The sequence below is a fragment of the Desmodus rotundus genome, chromosome 13 (assembly GCF_022682495.2).
Source record: "Desmodus rotundus isolate HL8 chromosome 13, HLdesRot8A.1, whole genome shotgun sequence".
Taxonomy (NCBI): domain Eukaryota; kingdom Metazoa; phylum Chordata; class Mammalia; order Chiroptera; family Phyllostomidae; genus Desmodus; species Desmodus rotundus.
In genome coordinates, this window is record NC_071399.1 from 31,625,057 (window position 1) to 31,650,046 (window position 24,990).

Consider the following 24,990-nt stretch of genomic DNA (forward strand, 5'->3'; position numbering starts at 1 on the left):
AGTTTCAGTCCACATTAAAAATATCCTGTTAAGACACAGCTAAAGACTTTGTGGAAATGACTAGGTATTGTGCTGCCATTACATTTAGACAATTTTAAAAGTTCTTCATTAAGTTATTTGGTACACTTTACAGTTATTCAGTAGACTGATTCATTATTTCATATTCATTCATTCATTCCCCCCCCCCTTTTTTTTTACCATATAATTTATATGTGGATTGGAAAGATTTGGAAATGCCCATTGAAAATGTTAACATTTGTTTGACTTTGCTGGTCTTTTGAGGTTGTGATGTTTGTAGTAAATGTTTCTTCTCTGTGGAAAAAATAAAATTAGCCCTTTACTAGTATTTTAGATTTCTTCCTCAGAAACTATTCTGAATAATGCATTTTAATGTTCAATCCTCTGGTATCACTGATGTTCAGGATTAATGGGGCACAAATCTAGAAATCTTTATCAGTAAAACCCAGACAGGATCACATGAATTCTAAATGTACAGTAATTTTACATTATCTATTAATGAGGTGGGCTAGGAGAAAAATAAAATTTAAATTTTTCTATGGAATGAATTCATGTAAAGTTACTCTGCAATCAGTGCTTTAGTCTTCTGTATCAAATCCAATGAACTAGGATTCATCCAAATGAGACCAAATGTTTGAATCACCTACATTCTTGATGTTGGTTTCATTCTCTTATAAAAAGACATTTCTCTCTCACAAACATAGAAAAGGATAAATTAAAACGTTCTCCTACTGAGCCCTCTCCTTGTGCTCTCCCTAGAAGCAGAGTGTTCTGATCTGAGATTAAAATGTTAATGTCATTCTGACTTCTGTAAAAGTAAACCATCTGTGAATTATAGTCATCGCTATTTTTATTAGAATACCATTAGAGTTTTTTTTTGAAGTGACAGATTTTAAAAGATTAAACAAAATTGTCATTGATGACTTCAAATGCTTCAATTACTGTTACAGTTTTCAGGGATTTTTTTTAGAGGTGCAGGCTGTGGGAGCACAGACAACTGCTAGGACGTCGGTTGCAATGGAGTGTAGGTGGTCTGGAGGCTGTACTAGAGAGAGATATTAAGAGAACCCATAAAGATCCTCTCCGCCCTCCTCCTCATCATCATCACTGATTGCTGCTTCCAATCACAGAGGTACAAAGAGCAGGGTTTGCCCTCCTATGGACTGCAAGAGGGACATACACTTCCTGTTTCCATGGCAACCCCAGAATGCCTACTGGAGATGTACATTATTGGCCTCCCTTTTTAGGGGTGTCCCCATTTGACCACCCCTCACTGTCTGGGTGTGAACTAACTGTAGAGCGATATTTCTAAACTTTGATCTCATTATATTACTCTTGTGCTTAAAATTATTTAATTGTAGGTATGACTTTCAGGATAATGTTCAAACTCTTCTCTAATGTTCATTAGACTTCCTATAGTATCCCTCTTTTGTTTCTCTGTTCTCAAACACTATCATATTGCTTTTGGTTCCAATATGGAAACTTGTTTTCTCCTCTGGCTTAACATAATTGATTTCTTTTTCCTCAATACCTTTAACTAAATCATCTACTGCATAAGCTCCTATTCATCATTTAAAACAGATGGTTTGGTAAGAACTCTCAGTTTAGCATTTACCATATAATAATGAATTCATTAAAATAACATATCTATGTCATTAATGTGTCTTGAATATATCTCTGTAATACCATTGATTTCCTGATTTTGTCATTATTTATATACCTATCTGAATATTCAACTTGACTGAAATATTTTTGTGGGCTAGGGTAATATTGGAAAAATATAAAGGTCATAAGTTATATATACTGAGGTGAAGGAAATGAAAGTAAATGGAATAATAAAATGAAGTAAGAATATCAAAGAAAGTTATTTTAGTGGATACTAGTTATAACATGAACTCAAATATTTACAAAGATTCACATAAAATAATGAAATCAATAATTAAATCTGTTTGAACTATTTGAACTCATTCATTTTATAAAAATTCATCTAATGTAGTTCAGGAAATAAAGACTTTTGCTATAGGACTATTGCAAACCAAAATCTGGAATCCCCTAATCTCATCCTCTAATTCTTTACCTGCTCTTCAATTCAGCTTGCACACTGCCTCCAATTTATTAGTCTTCCAGAATCAATGATTCTGTATCACCTTTAAGCTCAAATGTATACTTCTAGGTTTAGCATTCAAAGCCCTTCATAATATGACCTTTCTTAATTTCTGAAGGTCTAACACTTTTTATTCCTCTAAAAAGAGATGCTATTTACAGTTATTTCAACTTCCCACATGCTCCTGAGAACAGAAAATCAATGTGAAACTTCTGTAGACACTGTCGAGGGTTTATGGCATTCTATCCACAGAGTTCTTATTTAATGTGTTACTACTATATTCAGTGTTATCTTAGATATATCCCTTCATATCTATAATTATGGGGATACTTTATTAATAATTACCATATATTTTAATGAGAAAGGGTTTATTGTCTATCTATGCTTATGTTTTGCTGCAAAAAAATGCTTAAGTTCCATTATTACTAATAAAAAGTTAATCTTTAAAATTTTAATCTTTATTGCTCTAAAACATTAGCATTGTTGTGATAAACACTTCCCATTTAAAGATAAGATATATAAAATTATACTTGCATTAAAAGGAGCTATCTTTTTTAATTATAATATTATTATTCTAAAAAAAAGTGCCCTGGTATCTCTTAAAGTGCCTTACCATGTGAGTCTGTTGCCAGTTTCATAAATAGCTTTATTGATGTGTTATGAACAATGTACTGTTTCTTTTATGTGACTTCATGTCTCCATCACTCTTCCATCAGATTTGTCTTCCTTTCTGCTGATCTGAGAATGTCACTTTGTTCCTTTAAAGTACTGTTCATTTTACTTTTACCACAGAAAGCACTTTCTGTACCTATTATGTAATCTCTTCCAAATAGAACCAGCTCCTAAAACCCCAATATTTCCACATGCATGCTATGAAAGGTCCTTCACTCATTCCTGGTTCTATATCATTTTCACACAGCTCTTAGGTACACTGTATCTTTTATCTTTTATGATTTTCCTTGTACCACATTTATTCATCCATTGATGCTATCATGTGCCTATCTTAACTATCTATTTCTTCATCATCCATCCATAAATCAAATCTTTGCCAAGGATCTTCCTGATCCCAGGTCCTATGCCAGGTTCTCAGACCGCAAGGATGAACAGAACTTTGAAGAAGGTTAGTAAAACAACATTTAACTAAAAGTCATCTTCTCAGCTGAATCCACATATTTCCATGATTTGCTTCTTTGATTCATTAAGTTTCTAAGGATGACCATTATTTTGTATGTGTATAATTTATAATTAATATTTCAATATTTTTAAAATTTTTATGGTAGCTTTGAAAAATTACTAAATAGAAATATTCTAATTTTCAGCCTGGCTCTGAATTTACTTTTAAACATTCTCAAAGGATACATTTATACTAAAATACAAGTTCTTTTTGTTATAAATAGGCTATTCTTGAAATTTAACTTCAACGTAGAAAAGATAATTATAGCTATACACATCTAACGGAGTACTGTATCTTCTACTATTTGAAGAAGGTGGTTTGGCTTGAATTACATATAATTATAGGTTAAGAAGAATTAATTACTCTCACCTAGAATAGTATGACCTGTACAGCGGGCAGTGATGAATAATAACTACTATTTTGAGAGTCCTAGTGAATTGCTCACTTTGTGATCCTATATATTATTTCATTATGGAAATCACATCAGTGTGGTCGAGTGCTTAAAAAAACAAATCTCTTCTCCCTTCCCCCACAAATGGCACATTGTAAAAAGCAATCCCAAGCCAAACCCAAACAAGACTGATTAGTTTCAAAATCAAGAGGAAAGTATATTGGATAAGTAATGTATTCATGTAGTGAGCACCTTTAGTCTTTCTCCTTAACAAAATGCTGTCTATAATGTCAATAATAATTACCTGCCCCATGGAATATGTATGTTATAAATGATTAACAGCAGCATAAACACAATCACAGCCCACTGTACTCACTGGGGCGTGTATAGACACATAGGTCAGGAGCCCTTCTACCACCAGCAATGGCTGAGTCATTGCCATTTATATATTTTGATGTTTGCTTTAATTCTAAAAATATGAATACTCATGGCACTCCATCCTGGGCATCTGATCTTATGCTATTCATTCTTAAGAGTATTTTTAGATATTAAAATATATTTGCATAGCTTTCCTAATTTTCCGCATATTCATTCTGTGATATGTTCGTGTTTGCATTGAAACTCATGTACGTTTATATTTGTGAATTGTCTTCTGCTCTCAACTTTTAAAGGGCCAGGTCTTTTCCATCATTTAGAGCTCCATATATTTTGTGCAGCTAATTCACACTTGTTAATAAGAGTTTGAGTATATTCCTGGCTGAAGTTAATATTTTAGTTGTAAAGGAGATTCCACTCTTCAACTCAACATAATTTAGTAGGTCTATTTATTGAAGGCCCCTGTGAGGATATCTCTTGACCCTTCTCTGACTCACCTACCCCCTTTGTCTTGTTGAGCATCACTCTACCTTGTGGAGGCTACTATATTAGTTTATTAACTGGTTTCCTAGCTCTATTCTTGCCCTCCAACCTACATTTTTTCATGTTTAAAGCATGAATAAGATCATGTTACCACCCTCTTTAAAGCTTATTGATGGCTTCATGTTGAACTTAAGATAGAACGCTGTGCTTTGACTCACACAAGGTTTCACTGGCTCTAGTCCCTGCTTGTCTCTAAGCATCCATTTTCAACATGGTGGTTCTGCCCCCAGAGGGTTCTCAATCAGAAAAAACAAAACAAAACCATAGTTATTACAAGGTTTGTGGCATACAATGGGTGCTTAATAATGGCTTGTTGAAGGACTGAATAAACCTGGAATTGGAGAAAATTAGATAGATATATAAGAAATGAAATTGGATTAGGCATAGCCAGATCAACCATTTTTTAGTAGTTGTTAAGAGACATAAATTGATGAGGAAGATTGATTGTTGAAAGGCCACCAACTTTTGTAATAGCTAAAATTCCCACCTACCCAGCACTAAATTCCTTAGTAATTTTCTCATTAACTTTTTGCTGTGTCTTAGAGTATATTTTATTGATTATGCTATTACAGTTGCCCCAATTTTTTTCTCCCCTTTATCACTCTCCTCCTTGCACCACCCCCTCACCCTCCAGCATTCCCGCCCCCCACCCACAGTTCATGTCCATGGGTCGTACATGTAAGTTCTATGGCTTCTCCATTTCCTATACTATTCTTAACCTCCCCCTGTCTATTTTGTGCCTACCTATTCTGCTTCTTATTCCCTGTACCTTTTCCCCTTCCCCATCCCCACTGATAACCCTCCATATGATCTCCATTTCTGTGCTTCTGTTCCTGTTCTAGTTGTTTGCTTAGTTTTTGTTTTTAAGGTTCAGTTGTTGATAGTTGTGGGTTTGTTGTCATTTTACTGTTCATAGTTTTTGATCTTCTATTTCTTAGAGAAGTCCTTTTAACATTTCATATAATGAGGGCTTGGTGATGATGAACTCCTTGAACTTGACCTTATCTGAGAAGCACTTTATTTGCCCTTCCATTCTAAATGATAGCTTTGCTTCATAGAGTAATCTTGGATGCAGGTCCTTGCCTTTCATGACTTTGAATACTTCTTTCCAGCCCCTTCTTGCCTGCAAGGTTTCTTTTGAGAAATCAGCTGATAGCTTATGGGAACTCCTTTGTAGGTAACTATCTCCTTTTCTCTTACTGCTTTTTAAGATTCTCTCCTTACCTTTAATCTTGGGTAACTTAATTATGATGTGTCTCGGTGTGCTCCTCCTTGGGTCCAATTTCTTTGGGACTCTCTGGGCTTCCTGGACTTCCTGGAAGTCTCTTTCCTTTGCCAGATTGGTGAAGTTTTCCTTCATTACTTTTTAAAATAAGTTTTCAATTTCTTGCACTTCCTCTTCTCCTTCAGGCACTCCCATGATTCAGATGTTGGAATGCTTAAAGTTGTCCCAGAGGTTCCTAAGCCTCTCCTCATTTTTTTTTCCAATTATTGTTTCTTCATTCTGTTCTGGTTGGATGCTTATTTCTTCATTTTATTCCAAATTATTGATTTGACCTCAGTTTTCCTTCCCTTCACTCTTGGTTCCCTGTATATTTTTCTTTATTTCACTTTGTGTAGCCTTCATTTCTTCCTTTATTTTGCTACCGAGCTCAATCAGTGCTGTGAGCATCCTGATTACCAGTGTTTTGAACTCTGTATCAAGCAGGTTCTGTTATCTCCTTGTCACTTAATTCATTTTCTGGAGTTTTAATCCATTCTTTCACTTGGGCCATAGTTCATTGTTTCAGTGCACCTGTTACGTGATAAGGGGCGGAGCCTTAGGTATATTAGGCAGGGCAATGCTCTTTGCTGCGTTGTGGCACTGTCTGTGAGGGAGGGGTCAGAGAGGGAACAATGCTGCCTGCTCCACTCTCCCCCCACGTTCCCTCACTTCCCTCACTTCCCTCGCTTCTCACAAGCAGATTGTGCCCTTTCAGTTGCTGATTCACAGGTGGGTGGCTTTGTGTATGTTTTAGGATCTTGTGGGTCTCTCTGATGAACTCTCCTGTGAGACTGGAGGTTTTTCCCACTGCTACAACCCCCACAGATTTCTTTACAGCCTGGGGTTTTGAGTCTTTAGTTTCCCACACTGACACCCTGGGTTTCACAGTCTGTCTTGCTCCCCTGTTGTTCCCCTGGGCTTGTCTGGGCATGAATGTAAGGTCACTAGCGTGGTCTGCCAGCCACTGCCTTGCTGTGCATCCTCTCAGCCCGGTTGCTCGTTGCTGTCTCTACCCATCCTACAATCTGGGTGAATGTTTCTTTAACTCCTTGGGTGTTGGACTTCCATGAAAATATTTTTCTTTCAGTTCTGGTTGTTCTTTGTTTTTAACTTGGTTGTTATCCTTTTTCTTGGTTGTGTGAGGAAGTCAAGCATTTCTGCCTACATCTCCATCTTGGCCGGAACTCTCTCATTAATTTTTGGTTTTAGTGGGGCAATAATGAAAAAATAAAGGTTGAGAAACACTGCTATAGAGCATTGTGTCTCTTCCTCTTACCGGTTCTCAGTGCTCCAGCCATTCTTCTCCCATCAGTTCTCTCAGGCTGCCTTCATCTAAGGGTCTTGGCACATAGTGGTCCTACCCCCAGACCACAAGATCCTTCTTATCCTTCATATCTCAGCTTACATTTGTTCCTCTTGGAGATGCCATTCCTGATTATTGCCATATATAAACTATGGCAACTTTGATTTATTGTCACAGTTGCCTTACTGGTTCTATTTCAGCATAAAACTTAACTTGTAATTATTTATTAGTTTGCTGTTCATAGTTCCACCCCTACTGCACTTGACTGTAAGCCCTGTGGAAAAGGAACATGTCATTCCATCTTAACACTGTCTTAGGAACTTCAGGGGCATAAATGGTACTCAATAAATGCTTGTTGATTCAAGCAATCATTCAATCTGGAGTTAGAGAAAATTAGACTGATTTCTAAGAGATAAAAGTTTGATTAGGAATAGGTACAGCCAGTTTTTACTTGGTGATTGTTAAGTGCCTTCCTCTCAGGGTCTTGCTTTTTTGTGTAACAAAGTTGAGAAGAAAAGTATAAAATTATTGTAAAGGAGAAACTACCACACATGTCAGCAAGGCTTGATGTAAATACCTATATTTCTAAAGAGAACATGTGATAATAATTAGGAGGTTCATTCATTTATTCACTCAACAAATATTGGCTGAGTGTCTACTCTGTGCCAGACCCTGAAAGGGATGTAATAGTAAAACACACACGCACACAGCATAAAAATATATAAGAAAAAAGGAGATGTACTATATTTGTCCACATAAAGTTCATTGTGAAAAAGGAAAAAAACACACTGACCAAGAATCAAATATCTGTTATGTTATTTTAAAAACTGACTCAATACCCACAAAACATTAGGAGTAGTTATCTCTAGGCAGATCAATTCAATTACAGATGATCTGTATTTTCTCCTTCAATTTTCTCTATTTTCCAAGTTTCTTATCAAGAATAAATGTGTTTATAAAAATGTGTTCATATGTATGTGTAAGTAAGTGTTTAGTACAAGGGAAAAAAGAAAATAAATATATGTGCACATATAGTGATTCCCAGGTATAATACACATAGTGCCAAGAGATACTCTTAGATCCTTAAAGTCTATTATTTGCAACATTAATAATTCCAGAGAAAGAGAAGGAATATGACAGAATAATTTTATAGGCTATTTTCTAGCTTGTACTTACAGTTGATTTATGAAGTGCTCCTTGAGTAATAAAACAAAGGTTATAAACCATTAATTTATTGTACTAATAAGAGCCAAGGGCCCTAATGCAATTGTCTTGTTTTAGAATATGTAAAAAAAAAAAAAAGTGGAGGGTGCTTAAAACTTTAACAGTTTTTTGCTCTTACTTTTATTATCTTTTCTCTACTCTATTATTTTAGATTAATGAAATAATAAATCTTTGATTCAACTGATTTTATTTAATGGTATTGGAAAATGTTAATCTTGCTATTCTCAGCACTATAAGAATGAATCCTTCAAAGACCATATATTTTACAGAGACACAATGAAATCTAGGCTATTCCTTGAACATTACACTAGAAGATAATGATAAATTAATTATTGTAATTAAAAATATTTTATTTATTTATTTTTAGAGGGAGGGGAATGGAGGAAGAAAGAAAGAATGAGAAACACCAATGTGAGAGAGAAACTGATCAGTTGCCTCTTGCACACACCCTGACCAGGAACTGAATCCACAACCCAGACATATGCCCTGGCTGGGAATCAAACTGGCAACCTTTCACTTTGCAGGACGACACTCAACCAACTGAGCCACACTGGTCAAGCTAATTATTGTAATTTTTTTGTTAGTGGATAAACACAAATAGAAAACAAGCAGAATTCACTAAAAATTGGGACTTGATTTTTTGTGAGCGCCCTTTGTTATTTCTTTCAGTCTCAGTCTCTCTCTCTCACACACACACACACACAGACACACATGGAAGTATCATATTATGTGGGTAGTTGAGATGAAGTTGAAGTTCTAATTTAGTTTCTCGTTTCCTGAGTGAATAATCTTGAACTAGTTACCAAAAGTGTTCCTTTGTCCAACTCCTCATCCTTAAAGTGTTAGAGGCTATGTAAGATTTCTCTAAGGTTATAATCCAAATTTCTCCTTTCACAATTCCTGTAGCAGACATTGTGAGCACCTACTTCACAGTGACCACACAGGATACTCTTCTTTGTCCACAAAGTATCCCCCACTCCGAAGTTTTAGAAATCCGTTTGAAACAACAATGAAATGTATGGCTGTGAAAGCTCTCCTAAACAGGGTCGCCAGCCTGTTCTCCAGTCCTGACTTTTCCTGAGCTCTGCGAGTGTCTGTGTTCTGAAGTGGCACCCCTGGCATCGCGTGAGCTGACTCTGACAGATTTGTTTCCCCATTCGTCATCCCTCCAGATGGCTTTAAAATGAATATAGCATTCAAATAACTACACAGAAGAAATCATCCTATAACCAGTTGATTCATATAAAATGTGTGAAAATCAGATTATACCATTTATTTTTCCACTTAGAATTAGTTTCAAAAGTTTTCACTTTACATAAATGATATAACATGGTAAAACAAGCATGTTCCACATGGCCCTATGTGCCTGCCAGTCACTTTTCTATGGCTTGAAGAAATCAGGGCAGTAAGTGTTTGATTAAATGTACATAGTTCTGGAGGCATTATTTTCAGTTATCTTAAAGTAAGACTGAACTAAATACGTATACATTAATATAAATAAAATACCTGAATAATTAAAAAAATACCAGAAGGTTAATAACTAATGGTTTAATTTTACTTGTTTTCGAACAATGACTTAACTCAAACTATTTAAACTTTTTTCTGACAAATGAAGTAATCCACTGATTCTTTGTTTCATAGACAAAAAATATATTTGGTAAGAAAGAAAACAGTACTGGAAGTTAGTCATGTAGAGTCTACTCAATTCATTTCAAGAACCTTCCATTCCTTTCTGAACAACTTAAATTCTGTCTGGAAATAAGGACAAGGCTCTGGCCAGTGCACTGTATTTTTAAAATAAGCCACTTCATGAACATGAACAAGAAAACACCACCAAGTAGGACTCTTTCCAGCCAACAATACATCCTGATTTTCCTTCATTTTTCTTCAAAATAAAATCATCGTATGTTAAAGCAGCAGTGTTGAGTATGTTAAGGTAATAGTAACATCACTGACTTCACCAAAATTTGTGGTTACCAGTCAGATCATGTAAAAGATGGCTAAATATGCCTTTGGGAAGAGAGAGCTAATGGTGTACAATATAAAAAAAGGTTAACTATTATTTGAAAGCAAAATGCTTTAGAGCAAAACACAGTCAGTGTGATTTACAGTTTTTTTCACAAATACTGAAAATTGAGCCTATACAATATTCTACTAAAATTGTATTTATGTAGCAGTTTTAAATTAAAAAAATTAATTACAGAAGTAATGCATGAATACATGTATTTACTAAACATAAATCGAAGCCAAAATTCCATAACTATCATCTCAAAATGATTCCCCAAATATTATCAGTGTTAGGTTTCTGTTGTGAATTATTATAGATTTAAAAAGTTCCTGTATGTGTATGTATCCATATGAAATTTATAGTATCATTTAGAAAAATTTTATTGACAAAGACACATTTATTAGCCCAGCACATATGCACAGATATCTACTGTACATCTTTCTCTGTCCCTTATGCTGGACAGACAGCAGTAAATTGACAGATAATAATCCTCTTTGATGGAGCTTCCATGCTAGTGCAAGAGACAATCAACAATTTTGTTGAAGTTGTGCAATCTAAGGAATAAGAATGGAGCAGAAGAGGGAGCAAATGCTAAAGGGAGTTGGGGGAAGGTGAGAATTTAAATTATGGTAGTGAGCAAAACTTAATACACTGCAAAATTGATGGATTTACCAAAATAGTTTAATTAAGACTGTTCTCACACTGTCTTTGCTCGAGTAGTGATTTGGAACCAATATTACCCTGACTTGCCTGTCAATCAGCACCACCCATGAATCTTCTTTCAACCTTGGAATTTCCTGTGCCTCACCTGAAGGGCATCTAAGTCTCAGCTCTCAGGACTAGAGTTGGTATCAAACACTTTATAAAATCAAACACTTAACTTGGTTCTGGTTCTTCTCTTCTTTCTCCATCTTCTCTTCCTTTTCTTTCTCTCCTTTATCTTTCCAAGAGGCAGCTCAGAGAAACTAGCGTCAAAGAATGCTGTGCTGTGCTATTTAGGGGTCATTTGGCTGACAGTTTGGGTAAGAATGATTCTGATCAGAATTGGCCTGCAACAGAAAGCAGCCAGCTTTTCTTCCTTCTTCCCTTCATTTACCAAGTGAGTTATGAACATAAAAAAAAAATGCACTAACTACAAGGAGCAATCTGCTTAGCCTGATAAAGGAATATGTAAGTGCCTTTGATCAAAGCTCAAATTGTGATGCATGGTCTATGTCTTTCAAGTTCTGTAACCTGAATAAAAGGACTTTAGATGGTTACATTAAAAGATATAGATCGAGTTAAATGCAGTGGAAAGAACAGCACATGGCAAGACCTAGATGCCGGTGTCAGCAAAGTGGCCTTTTCACTGAAACTAAATATTAACTACACTTAATATTTTGATCACTGTGCTGATTTCTAAGATTCTATTCCCTCACATTTAAAATGAGGGCATTACTGCTCACCCTGCCTACTTTCATTTTTTCTACATAGTGATGTTATTAGGCTTAAATCAAATAAAGAAAAATAAAATTGTAATAGTTTTTTGTAGAAGAATCATTATTTATGAAATATTTAAAAAGTCCCATTGTTTCACATACTGACTCTAAAGCCATAACTATGCAAAGAATAAATAGCACACAGAGATGAGTAAACAAACACAATAGCACTCAATGTAAAATGTCTCTATGCCCACCTGAAACAAGGAAATGGTGGTGTTCACCACCACTTACACAATTGCTACAATGTACAAAAGAGTGAGAACTCTGGATTTAGACTCCTATGCTGATGCCACAGGGGTGTCCAATCCGCTGCCCAGGATGGCTGTGAATGTGGCCTAACACAAAATCATAAATTTACTTAAAAGGTTTTTTTTTTCTCATCAGTCCTTAGTGTTTGTGTATTTAATGTGTGGACCAAGACAACTCTTCTTCTTCCACTGTGGCCCAGAGATGCCAAAAGTTTGGATGCCCCTGATTCAGAGGCTTTACTGAACAGAGTCTGATTAATATCAAGGAGAAATGAAGAAATCACCTAAGATCTTCAAGACCCATCAGAGCAATAATACAAGAATCATAGTTTTAGTAAAGAGAATTGAATTTCTAGCTAATACTCTATACAGGTTCACACAGCAGAAGAAAATTCTGATTTCTATCCTTTAGCATTGCTTTTAAATATATGGAAAAGAATAACAACTTATGCTAGCCATTCAGAACCAAAGAATGAACACTGCCTGCTTCATAGAAACATACATTGTAACTCTTAGCAATTTGGGAATAATGCTACAGATACAATAACCATCCATTAGGATCTTACCATTGCTTAAAACAGCTCCTATTTATCCTTGTCTGGATTAACCACCCAGGGGAGAGTGATAGTACCTCTTCCTGCAACTATCAACATATTTCAACAAATTCTTTGTTTTTCAAACAGAAATCTGACTTTCCAGGTCAAAAATAAATTTAAAAAAATTCTTAGCCCTGGCCTGTTGGTTTAATTGGTAAGAGCATCATACCACACACCAAAAGGTTGGAGGTTAGATTCCCAGTCAAGGCACTCATACCGAGGTTGTATGTTTGATACCCAATTGGGGCATGTGTTTCTCACATTAATGTTTCTTTCTTTCTCTCTGTCTCTCTCTCCCTTCCTCCCTCCCTCCTTCCCTCCTTTCCTCCCTCCCTCTCTCTTTCTCAGATGTATCAGAAAACTGATGGCTAGTCAGTTATTGTGGTGACTTTCTTCGTGGAAGAATTATTCCAGACTTTTTCACCTTTCCCCTACAGCTCAACTTCCTTTCTCAATATTATTTTTTTAATTGTTCTTATCTGTGAGAATTCTTTAAAGAGAAAAAAACACACAAACATATCAGTATTACTTTTTAATGAACCACTGTTATCCAAATACTTAAAAATCCCAGCAATGATTCAGTTGAAATGACCTAAGTCAACCTACTGATTTGATGGACAATTCTATACATGGCCCTCACTGACTCTAGAGTGACTAGTTTATATTATTCTGTTAGTAACTTTTCCTTCCTCTTTCTTTTTAATCCAATCTTTTGACAGGATATGCATCCATGACTACTAGGACTGTGTAAACCTCCTATTTCAGAGTTTTAAAGTTCAACTCCATTATTAGTTTTTAAAAAAGAGGGAAATTAGGGAAAAAAAGATAATAAAGAAACAAGTTTGGGTGGCACAAGACAATTAAATCACTACTCATCAGAACTAATTCTAGGTCCTTAGTTCTCTGGCACAGAGGAATGAGTATGCTGGTGACAAGTCAGTGGTCTCTACCTGTTTGCCTTGATTGGGCCACTGTCACACAGTGAGCAATTCTGAACCCTCTGCTCACGTCATTTCTGAAGTGAAGACCTCATTTAAGGCCTCATTGATTACCACGTATTTTTCACTTGTAGAAGTTTTCCTTATCATTGTTTTAAAAATTCAACATCCATTTACTATTTAAAAGAAAAATACTCAATATAGTAAAAATAGGCAGGAATTTCCTTCTCTACCTATCATTTTTAAAATGAGATTTATATCTGCTTCCCATTAATTGTTATGTTTTGCCAAAGCTATTATTCACCACACACTTTGTCACTGAAGCACTTACAGTTATTTTATAGCTAGAAACACCCAATAATTCCTGGTGCATTGGACTTTGTTTCCCATTATTGCTCTTATAATACCTTCTTGACTCCTTTAAGTTGTAAATCTCCTCTTCCTTACCCTAGTAAGGTGGCATATTCATGTTGTTTAAGGTAATAAACAAACTCCACAGTGTCCTACTGTCTCTGGGGAGTATTTCCTGTGTTATTCTGTTTCATGTTACTTCCTCCTTCTGGAAGTCCAGCTATTCCTCCAGTGGGCCCCTGAGTTCTGCCAACCAAAAGGACCACAGGGTATAATTAAATGTTTCCAATTATGAAGATCTTGCCATTAAATGAGGTTGAAAGGACAGTGACATTTTCAGTGTGTGGTAGGTAAGAAACAGGGGGGGGGGGAAAGCTTAAATAAGACTTGAGGAGCTGACGGAGGCTGGGTCTAAAGAACACTTCTAAGGTCCCAGCTAAGAACCAGCTAAATCAATGCTCTGTTCTCACAGTTTGGTTCCTCTGGCTTCTGCTGCCTTTCGATCTTTCCAAAAGCTTTGCTGACAATGTTTAAATCTGCAAGGTGGACAGACTGAGTGGGGCTTCATGAACTTCTGTGCAGTGCAGTGCAGGGGCCTGTTGGCTTCCCCCTGTGTGTTTGCTGTCAGCTGCTGAAACCCGGAAATCAGAAAGACTGATGTGCTTCCAGGGAATACACTTAGTGTGCCTGGCCAAACACATCAAAGCAATTTGTTTTTGCCAGTGAGACTCCAGTGGCTCCCCACAATGACTCAGCTCACTTATTTAAAATCCTAACTGGTATGTTAGTAGCCTGTAGGTCACTAACCTGCCAGCCTTGTAATTTACACTGCTGGAGAACAAGTCGGCATTTCTCCTCAGCAGGCAGTTTCTTCTTCTCGCTGGGGAGTGTCTCCGCCAAGGGCTTATACCTGTGAAAAGCAGCAGGGACATGAAGGCAGTGATTGAAGCCATCAAGCCAATGATTATATGCAACAGAGTTGTCTTTGTTATACTATTTCTTAAATTTTTCACCATTTTACTTTATTCTACATGTCTCCACATACTCCATCAATTGTGCCTTTAACAGATGACTGTGAAACAACACATCTTTTACAAGGAAAATGATTTTTAAATTAATCAAATACATTTTTAATCCCTTAATGTATATTTAACACTATCATGGAGTGATGAAAACCAGGTAGCAAAACAAACTTTGAAGAGAAAGAAAATTAATGTTAGTTTTCACTTAAATATTTAGAATGATCATTAAAATACACATATTTTGAGAAATTCCAGCATTTTTTATTCCTATTTGGGAGTGCATCTCAACATAGTTAGAATCTGTAATATAGGAATATCAAAGCATTCAGAATTATTAGTTAAGTGAGAGTCAGACTAGCTTTCTCCCCATGTATTAGATAATTGAGTGTTTTAAATCATCCAGAAGGGTATTTTATTTTGTTCTGGAAATGTCCTTTAAATTATTATCTTTCATTCCCCAGCCAAAATAGTTTTCTATGAATTTATTAAAAGATTCCTTTAAAAATTATATCACCCAATTAAAAAATCTATGTAAAAATTTTCTTTGCACTTATGGTATTAAACCTGACATATAAGTACAACTGCATCAGAAGAAGGAGGAGGAGGGGGAAGAGAAACAGGGAGAAGAAGAGGAGGAAAAAGAAGAGGAGGGGAGAAGGAAGAAAAGGAAAAGATGGAAAAAGAAAAGGAGAGAGAAGAGGGGGAGAAAGAGAAGGAGGGGGCGAGGAAGAAAAGGAGAAAGAGCAAGAGGGGAGAAGGAGGAAAAGGAGGAAGAGGAAGGGGGAGAAGGAGGAAGTGGAGAAGGAGGATAGACAGGAGAAACAAGTGAAGGTCTGTGTAATTGCATCCAGTTCAACTGTGTTTAAGATTTTCATGTTGGGCTGCTAAGGGAACTCAATGCTAAAGTGAAATCACTTAGTTTTGTGTTATTTTCTGTAGAATATCCTAGCATTTCATCTAAAGTTTGCTGAAGCAAATTTGGCATCTTCTGGAGTGAGTTTTTTGTGTGTCCTTAGGGCAATGAAGGAAGGGAGTACATTGCCTACACATCGTTTTTAATACCCTCCCTCTGATCAAGCACTGAGAACATTGGACATACCCCACTGACAGCCACAGCAGGTTCACACACATTTCTTATTTCTGCAAGTGCTATAGATAAATGGGGCGCACTGCGTGAGAGCCAGTGCCGCAGTCACTATGAGTCTGGCTATAACACAGACTGTGAAAACATACCTACTTGAGTTTTTCAGTAGCAGACATTTATTTTCTTTCTTACATCCTTAGCATTGTCACTTTGTCACTGAAAACTCAGTACAGATGCTCCTCCACTTACGATGAGGCTGTGTTTCAATAAACCCCCCATAAATTGAAAGTATGTGAAGTTGAAAATGTGTTTAATACACCTCACCTAGCAAATATCATAGCTTAGCTCAGTCTACCTTAAATGTGCTCAGAACATGGACAACAGAGTGGGGATTGGCTGTAGGGGTAGGGTGAGCAGGGAGGGGGACAGCAACAGGAGAGAATTCAGATAACTGTAATAGGACAGCAAAAAACAAAATAAAAATAAAAAAGAAGTTGTAGCACAGATAAAAAAGAAAACTTACTTAAACTACAGTTGGGCAAAATCATCTAACAATGAATACACTGTAGAGTATCGGTTGTTCACCCTCCTGATCACATGGCTGACTGGGAGCTGAGACTTATTACCACTGCTCAGCATCACAAGAGAGTATTGGGCATATTGGTAGCCTGGGAAAAGATGAAAATTCAAAATCTGAAGTTCCATTTCTCCTGAATGTGTATTGCTGTGGCACCATTGAAAAGTTGAAAATTTTAAGTCAAAACATTGTAAGTTGATGACTTTCTGTGTACTATTTATCTTGGATTAAGAATTGTCATAATCTTCCTAACCTTGACTCAGACAAAATAAGTATATCAACATCAGTAACAACCCTTCCTTCTCATGTATAGATTTTTGCTTGTCTGTCAAATTCAGGGTATGGGAAGGAGTAAAGACAGCAAGTAACAAAGACTGCACATGAAATTGTAGTGCCAGTGGCAAGGATATAACAATCCTGCTCATCATTTTGATCCCACTCAATGGACTGAAATGATCTGTGGATGATAGAAGTAGTCAGTAATTTTAAAAAAAAACTAATAGTCAAGAATGTGGTTTCATACCCAGCAGGCACTGAAGTTGGTAGCGATTTTTTTTTATGGGCCATACTGTGATTGCTGCAAAAGAGAAAGATGTATATCAGGGGTAGAACAGAGACAGCAAATGGGTCTAATGGAGGAGTATTGTGTGTGTGGAAGTTTGGGACATGGGAGTAAATTGGGCACAGGGCAGTAGGATGGATGCCTAAAAGTTTATGGGCATCCCCACAAGACGCCAGCGTATGACATCAGTGCATCAGTGAGCAAACATGGATTTTGTTTCACGTTTTTTGAGTGGTTCAAAGATGAAAAACAATATAACTGTAAAATGTGTTAGAATAGAAAAGAAACTGGGTTGGGGATCTAGACATAGCTTCAGGTTCCAACTGTGTAGCAAATTTGCTGTGAAGCCCTTGGCAAAACACTTAGCAAGTAATTCTCCCCTCTCTCGGTTTGCCTGTGTATGTGGGCATGCTCATGCTGCTCAGGATGTGACACAAATTCTACATTGTATCACAAACACTAGTTTAATTCCACTCTGTCCCCAAAGTGTGTGAGCTTCCCTGAGGCAGGGTGTCATCCTTGTACCTCCCATGGTGTCTACTAGATTGCTTTTGTATGGAGCAAGTACAAATGAATGATGGGAGGCCAAGAAATTGAGCTGGGTGTTTGGGGGTTGGGAAGTAACACTTCTTGAGCACTGAAGGAAATACAAGAGACTTTTCATATGTTATTTTACACACTCCTCATAGCTATAAGAGGTCTGCATGTTAATCATCTTCTGATAGATCACAGAAGGTAAGTCACTTGCTCAAGTTCACACAGATAGTGTATGGTTGAACTGTGTACCCACCCACAGATAAGTGAATGGGACCTTATTTGGAATTTGGGTTTTTGCCAATGTAATAAAGTTAAGATGAGGTTGTTAAGGATGGGTCCTTATCCAACATGAGTAGGTACTTATAAGAAGAGGAAACTGATGTGTGAGGACAGAAGCAGAGTTTGGAGTTATGTAGCCGCAAGGCAAGGATATCAAGGATTTCAAGGCATCACCAGAAGCTAAAAGAGGAGAGGAAGGATTCAACCCAGAATCTCAAAGGGGTATGGGCCTGCTGACACATTGAATTTGGACTTCCAGCCTTTAGAACTATGAGAAAGATTCTATTCTTTTAAGCTACCTCGTTTGTGGTACTTGTTAGGGCAGCCCTAGGACTCTTATATGGATTGTAAAACTGGCTGAGCTGAAATTTGAACCTGGGACAATCTAACTCCAGAGATAATCTCTCCATCACCATTGTTACAACCTAAGCAGAAATTAACAAGCCCGCAGCACCAGATGGTTCTAAAAAGAGAAAAGGAGAAAGTGATCATGAAAAACCAAAAAAGTACAGCCCAACAGTAATCTTTAGTACATAGAACATGCAGAAATAATTTGCTGCTCTCTAACCTTTGAGTGGTGGGCCTTTTATATAACAGTAAACTAGTAACTCATGATGAAATACAGACTCATTCAAGCACTCAGGAAAATCAATGTATTTCTATCATTTAGCCAGAGTTACACAATGAAACAAAATCACTCAAATTATCTTTTTATTCTCTTCTAATTGTCTTATTCTGGAACTTGGTTAATTATCACCAAGAATTGAATTTGGATAATTCAAGTATCTGAATAGAGTATTAACAAGTCAGAACAAAATTCATATTCTTGGTGCCTTTTTTCTCACTTTATATTGTTCTTTTGACACCTAAAATGGTATAAATCTGACATTTCAACTGAAAAGATAAAAATGTCACCTTAGACAGGGTAAGGTACTCTATTTTAGTGTAATTAAAATCACCTTGTCTTTTGGGATATGAGTGTCATCTATAGGTGGTGTCACTGGTCTATTGCTGGGCTAAAACACGATCCCACAGAAAATTCAATCTGAGGCCATATGGTAATAACGGCCCTGGAGCACGACATAGATCCTGGGCACAGGTGTGGTCACAGGTAGGACTTCCTAGTTCTCATTCCCCACACCTTCCAAGCCTCTTTTGTCTTAGATGAAGAAGGCACCACAACCCACTGACTTCTGAATACAAGACCTCTGTATTCAGGCTGACATCTGTCCTGCATCCAAAATAAATCAACTGACTGTAGGAAATAAATGTTAACTCTTTCAGAAAACCCATTCTTGTCTCATCCTGGCTTGAGATGAGGAATATTTAGTTCCACATCCAGAAGTGGGGTCCTGTGGTTCATTGGGGCTCATTTAGCCAGCATTCCAGAACCACATTTGATCCTTTCCCAGTTGATAGTTACTCAACTAGGTCAGTTTCTTCTCTCATGACCTTCTGCCTGACTGGATAGCATGGTATTAACTGTTTAGAAAATTGAGTCTACTTCCATTATGGTGCTGAATATTTGGTTCTCTCTTGGGGCTGAAACCAAAAACTGTGTTAGATGCTCCACTTGTCTCACTTCTCTTGTGAGTATGTCTCCAAGGACTTTCAACTTCTCCTTGCCATTCTACATCCTAAATTTCCAATATATATATGCATGGGTATTCATGGCAAGTTCTATCAGTTACTGAAAAATTCTTTAACTTGTACACTATTCATGAAGTACTTTCTCTACTATGAAGATTCAAGTAAGCAAATTCTCCTTAATAGACTCATAGTATTTGGAAAATGATGATATTAAAAATAACAGATATAAGGGTATTTACAAAATTATAAGTGAGAAAAACACATCATAGGTTGTATTTATTTTGAGGTTGCTGAGAGGTATAGACTGCAGTTGAAGCAGAGAAAAGCTAACAACAGAGAACTGTAAAACAGAACCTAAAGAAAAAGATGAATCAATATTTCTCTTTTCAAAAGTGATTGCTCCTTTCAGTTTTAAGACAACCTATCTGTCCTGGACCTAGAGATAAAACAAGAGCTTAGGCAGCCATCACAGATATCAGGTGAAACATGTTAGTGACTCAACTTACTAACAGGTTTAAAAATCTGCCATGAAATAGTAGATGCATTTCCTTAGAAAAATACAAGGTATGTATATCAAGATAATGCTTCAAAATTCAGATGCAGTTTCTTTGTAATAGTTTATTTGCTGAGTATTGACTTCTCTTCATTCACAAAGAAAATTCTATTGTGAAACTTTCAGTCATAAAACTCCTTAAATTTAATTTATTCAACAAATATTTATTGAGCACCTATTAAAAGCAAGAATCTCTGCCATGAAATACATAGATTACCAAGATGTGTCCTAATTTCACCACATATGCTCAAATATAAAGCATGACATTTAGGGGACAAAATTATATTTCAGAAAAGATGTGGTTTTCTTATTGACATTTTTTATCATGGACATATTTTAGTTACCTCATTGAGGACAACAAAATAATGTTTGGGAAGAACCATTACTCCTCCCTCAGGATGGACTGGATAATCCACACAAAGAGGAACATGGAATGTTGTGGGAGCTCTGTATTAGAGGACTAAGAGAAAGGCAACCCATAGGGCAGAGCAAGGAGGAATGGAGCAGGAAGATAAGACTGAGGCTGCCCAATTTCCGAGAAGACAAGGGAAGGCAGAGTTTGGAATGTGGTCAGCAGCACTACATGCAGCAGAGAGCTTAAAGCGTATCCACACTGAGAAGGGGCTGCTGGATTTGGTGATTGGGGAAGAAGACAATGCCAGAGACACAGAAGAAACCAGATTCCTATGACATCAAGACATTAGCAGATGGTGAAGAAGCACAAGGGCTGGGATCTGGTGGTTCACTACATAAATAAAAATAAAGGCCAATAGCTTGAGGGTGAAGTAGAAATTAATCAAACTTTTTGGATGTTTCATTTTTCAGAAGCGAGGAAGAATGAACAACACTCATAGGTAACATTTGTAGACACATACAAATTCTATATTCAATTCCTACTTATTTTTGTAATTTTCATTTTACTCCAAATTATTTTGTTCATTAATTTTTAGCTCTTATGAGATAGGGATACAGTTTCTTCTTTACCATTTCCTTGATCATTTCCCACAGGGCTCAGTGGGATTTCTCTACCTGGTGTCTATGCCACAAACGTAGTGGTCTGGCTATGTTTAAATAGGGATGCGTTTCACTGGTTCTACAAACTTGCCTGGGTTGTTTTTTTCACTCCTCATATTCATATTCTTATGGTAAACACAGTGCAGGTGATTTTCTAGCTATTTGGCGCTAATTTCCAGCATTCAGAATGCTGAGTAGTAGCTTGAGCGTAACAGCTGCCTAGCAACGGGACTGGCATCCATCATGAAAATAGAAGTACGAAAAGAAAGGAGCACAAGTGGGCTTGAGAGAGAAATAAAAACCTATTTCAACATGCAAGGGAGGGAGGATAAGAAGAACAAATGAGACACAAAGAGAGAGAACTTGCAGAAGTTCTTGTCAATGAAAGAAATGCATATTTCCCCCTTATTTAAAGCAATGGATGTGAAAGCAGAGACATAAAGTTGTCAAAAATTGTCTAGTTCACACAAAAATCTTCTGTGTTCTCTAAGTGTGCACATTCTTTCTCTTGTTCTCATGACTCTTAGGGTTTAAGAATCCATCTATGATTTCAGGCTTTGGCCCCCTGAACCATCTGTCTGGAAGTGGGTTGGCTCTGCTATCACACAACCTCCTCCATCCACATGAGATAATGAAGCCCACACTGCTCCACATGCCATATGGAGCCTTTATCATGTGTACCTGCCCATCCTTCTATCTTGTCTTGTACCAGTTTCCCGGAGTTCCTCTGCAGTAAGGTAATAAAGCCATTTAGGAACTTCCCACATTTCTTTGCATCAGTTGTGCCCTCTGCCTGATCCACCTCCCAGAATGCTCACTTATCTCCACTCTTCAGTACCCATGACCTCTTCCTCTATATTTACAGGAAGGACAGACAGTGGACATTAGATGTATTTTGCAATGGCTTTTGCATTTCCTGAATCATTCAGGCCTGGAATTTGTACTACAGTTTATTTATACATCTATTGGGACCAACATTAAGCTTATCAGTGCTCATCAGGATCTACATATAACTCTACTAAGGGAGAAAGAAGTCTTTACATTATTATTATGACAATCCTAGACCTATTGCTTATGCCACCAATTAAAACTGATTTCCCTTATCTTTCTAAATTATGGTTAATAGGCTTCTGTCATCTTTAGAAACATGGATATACCATTCATGTTCCCATGTTCTTCCTGGTTCAAGAGCTCCGTAGGAGGGGAGCCCATGGGAATAGAAGGGGATGCGCTCTGAAGAGCTTTCCCATTGATATCACCCCCTACAGCCCCGTACTGGTTCTGTCGGGGGCTTGGTGACTAGCAAGGTTAGAAACATCCCTACCTTCTACATGGTGTTCTCTAGAGATGAGATTGGAGCATGGAAGACAAAAAGAAGGGAGGGAGAGAGGGAGAGACAGAGGAAAGAAAGGAGGAAAAATGGAAAAAGAAAGGAAAACTAACAAAGATTCATAAAGTACTTACACATTTCAGGTATAATGATAGGCTACTCCATATCATCACTGAATTCTCACAAAAAAACCCAGAATGATATTTAAAGAAGTTACATGATAATTTCAACATTTAGTTTCTAGTGGAGTTAGGATCTTAATCCAGGCTATAGAATTTTGAGTCTAATATGGATGGCTTTAACTAAGTTAATTTGGGAGAAAAAATAAAACACACTTTTTCCCTTCTATTTTTGTGCTTGAAAAGATAAAGGTAACCATCATACAGAATAATGTATAAATAAGAAATGTTAATGAGAGGACCTGGAAAAACCTTAAATTCCAAGTTTTCTAATTCAATACTATATTCTATTTCTCTCTCTCTCTCCCTCCTTCCCCATCCCTCTCCCTATTTCTCTCTCATCACGGTGGGTGGTTGTTCTTGTTTTTGTTACTACTATTTTAATAACATTATTATATTCTTATTTTGATGCCATCACGAACATTAACCCTTAAGACTCTAAAGCACAGAATGCAAAATTGAGACTCGGTGTCTGGCTTTTACATCACTACTGGTAGACAGCAATGAGAAGAGAGCGGAGCTAATGTGGAGGAGAAAGGGGAATTCCTGAATTCCCCTTCAGGAATCACTGAACCAGAGGAGAGGCCTTGGTAGGGCCCCTTATCCTTCATCTGAAAATCCCCAGAAAGATTTTTGCAGCTCTCACTTTCTGTGGGTCCTAACCATCCAAAATATCTGAATGAAGGTGGTGGGTGTGAATGACCACAACCTAAGTTCATTCACTTCTATCAAAGCCATTTCCTTGAAAGCATCTCCTTCCAAAGTCCATGGCAAAACAGATCACCTGGAGAAAGGGCCTTAATCCTATGGTATTCCTTCCTTCATTCATTCATTCATATACTTCCTGTAATTAAGCCAGGGGGCTCTCCTCACAGACAATATATGGGAGTTAAATAACAAAGAAGAATGCTAAATTGTATCTCAGCTCCTGGGATTAGCCAGTATCGCAATGCAGAAGAAAGAAAATGAATTCAGAGCATCTGCTAAGAATTTACATGACAATGCTCTCAAGTTCTCTTACTTAAAGCCAGTTCCACCATTTCATTTTAATTGTGCAATGTAACAACATTCTCTTTATTCAATAAATGGATGAAAATGAAACACTGACTTAGAAATGTCCCAGCATGAAGTATATACTGGGTTTCATTTACTGAGCAGCCTTTGCAGCATGAAACATTTATTATAGCCAGGTTTGTACTTGATTTTAATATAGCCCTAGAATATTTTTCTACACAGAAACCCTATCCATGAATGCATAACACTCCAGAGCCATCTACCATAGGGAACATTTAAAACTGTGCCCCTCTTTGGGGACTGAATACACGATGGAGCTGAAATAATGGTTGCAGGCAAAGGAACTAATCCTGCTGCTTTCTGATCTCTTTATACACACCCAGGAGATGCTGAGCACACTCAGTGCATACATTCAAACCCATGTGCTTTCATCCTCCACATTTTGCAGAATTCACTGGTAGCCATACCCTGTATTTATCAGGTACAAGAACAGCTTGTTTAGTTACACTGAAAAGAACAGATGTTCATTTGTTGTTGAAGCCTAAATAAAAGATCTCTTTAAGCTCTATGGTTTAAGTAAAATTATCCCATTCCTACAGCTATTGGCTTCAAATATTCACCAGGGTCAGTCTGACCACCTGTTTTTGAGTACAGACAGGAAACCAAGGCAGGCCAATTTATTTGTTGGAAATATTTGTTATCCAAGTGTTTTCTCTTCCTACTAAACAGAGAAGGCAGTTCTCCTAGGAAATGGCTAAAAAGTTACACGGAGATTTGTGGCTAATGCAGTTATCTTATTAATACAACAAGTTTATTCCTAGTTCAGATATTGAAACGAGTTACTTAGTATTATATAAATCTGTTGTTCAGATTATCACTGTCATTACAGTTTGTTAGCAAATCATGAAGAAGTTAAAATGGTATATATTCTCCAAAGAAACAGTCTGGCACTGAAACTAGATCACACTATTTCAACAGTAATGAAAGTTTCTTTTGTACATCAGCTTTTGAAAATATGTGACAATGGTTGAATTAAGACAGGGCTTGGAATCTGAACTTAATCATGTTTGTTCATTTTGGAAATTATTAATTTTAGGACCACTTTATTGAGATTTAATTGACAAACAGGAAGCTATACATGTTTAATGCATTCAACTGGATGATTTGAGAATAAATAAACATCTGTAAAACCATCACTACAATCAATGCCATAAATATATCTAACACTTCC

The 24,990-nt window shown here is 36.9% G+C and overlaps 1 protein-coding gene across 1 annotated transcript in view; it reads right to left on the reverse strand.

Annotated features, from left to right (window-relative positions):
* The window catches only part of MYO16 (myosin XVI), a 518,514-nt gene that overhangs the window by 115,372 nt on the left and 378,152 nt on the right, over nt 1-24,990 (reverse strand). The window contains exon 28 of the mRNA XM_053916793.1: nt 14,826-14,928. Within this exon, the coding sequence (XP_053772768.1) occupies nt 14,826-14,928 (103 nt within the window). The remainder of the gene's footprint in view (nt 1-14,825; nt 14,929-24,990) is intronic.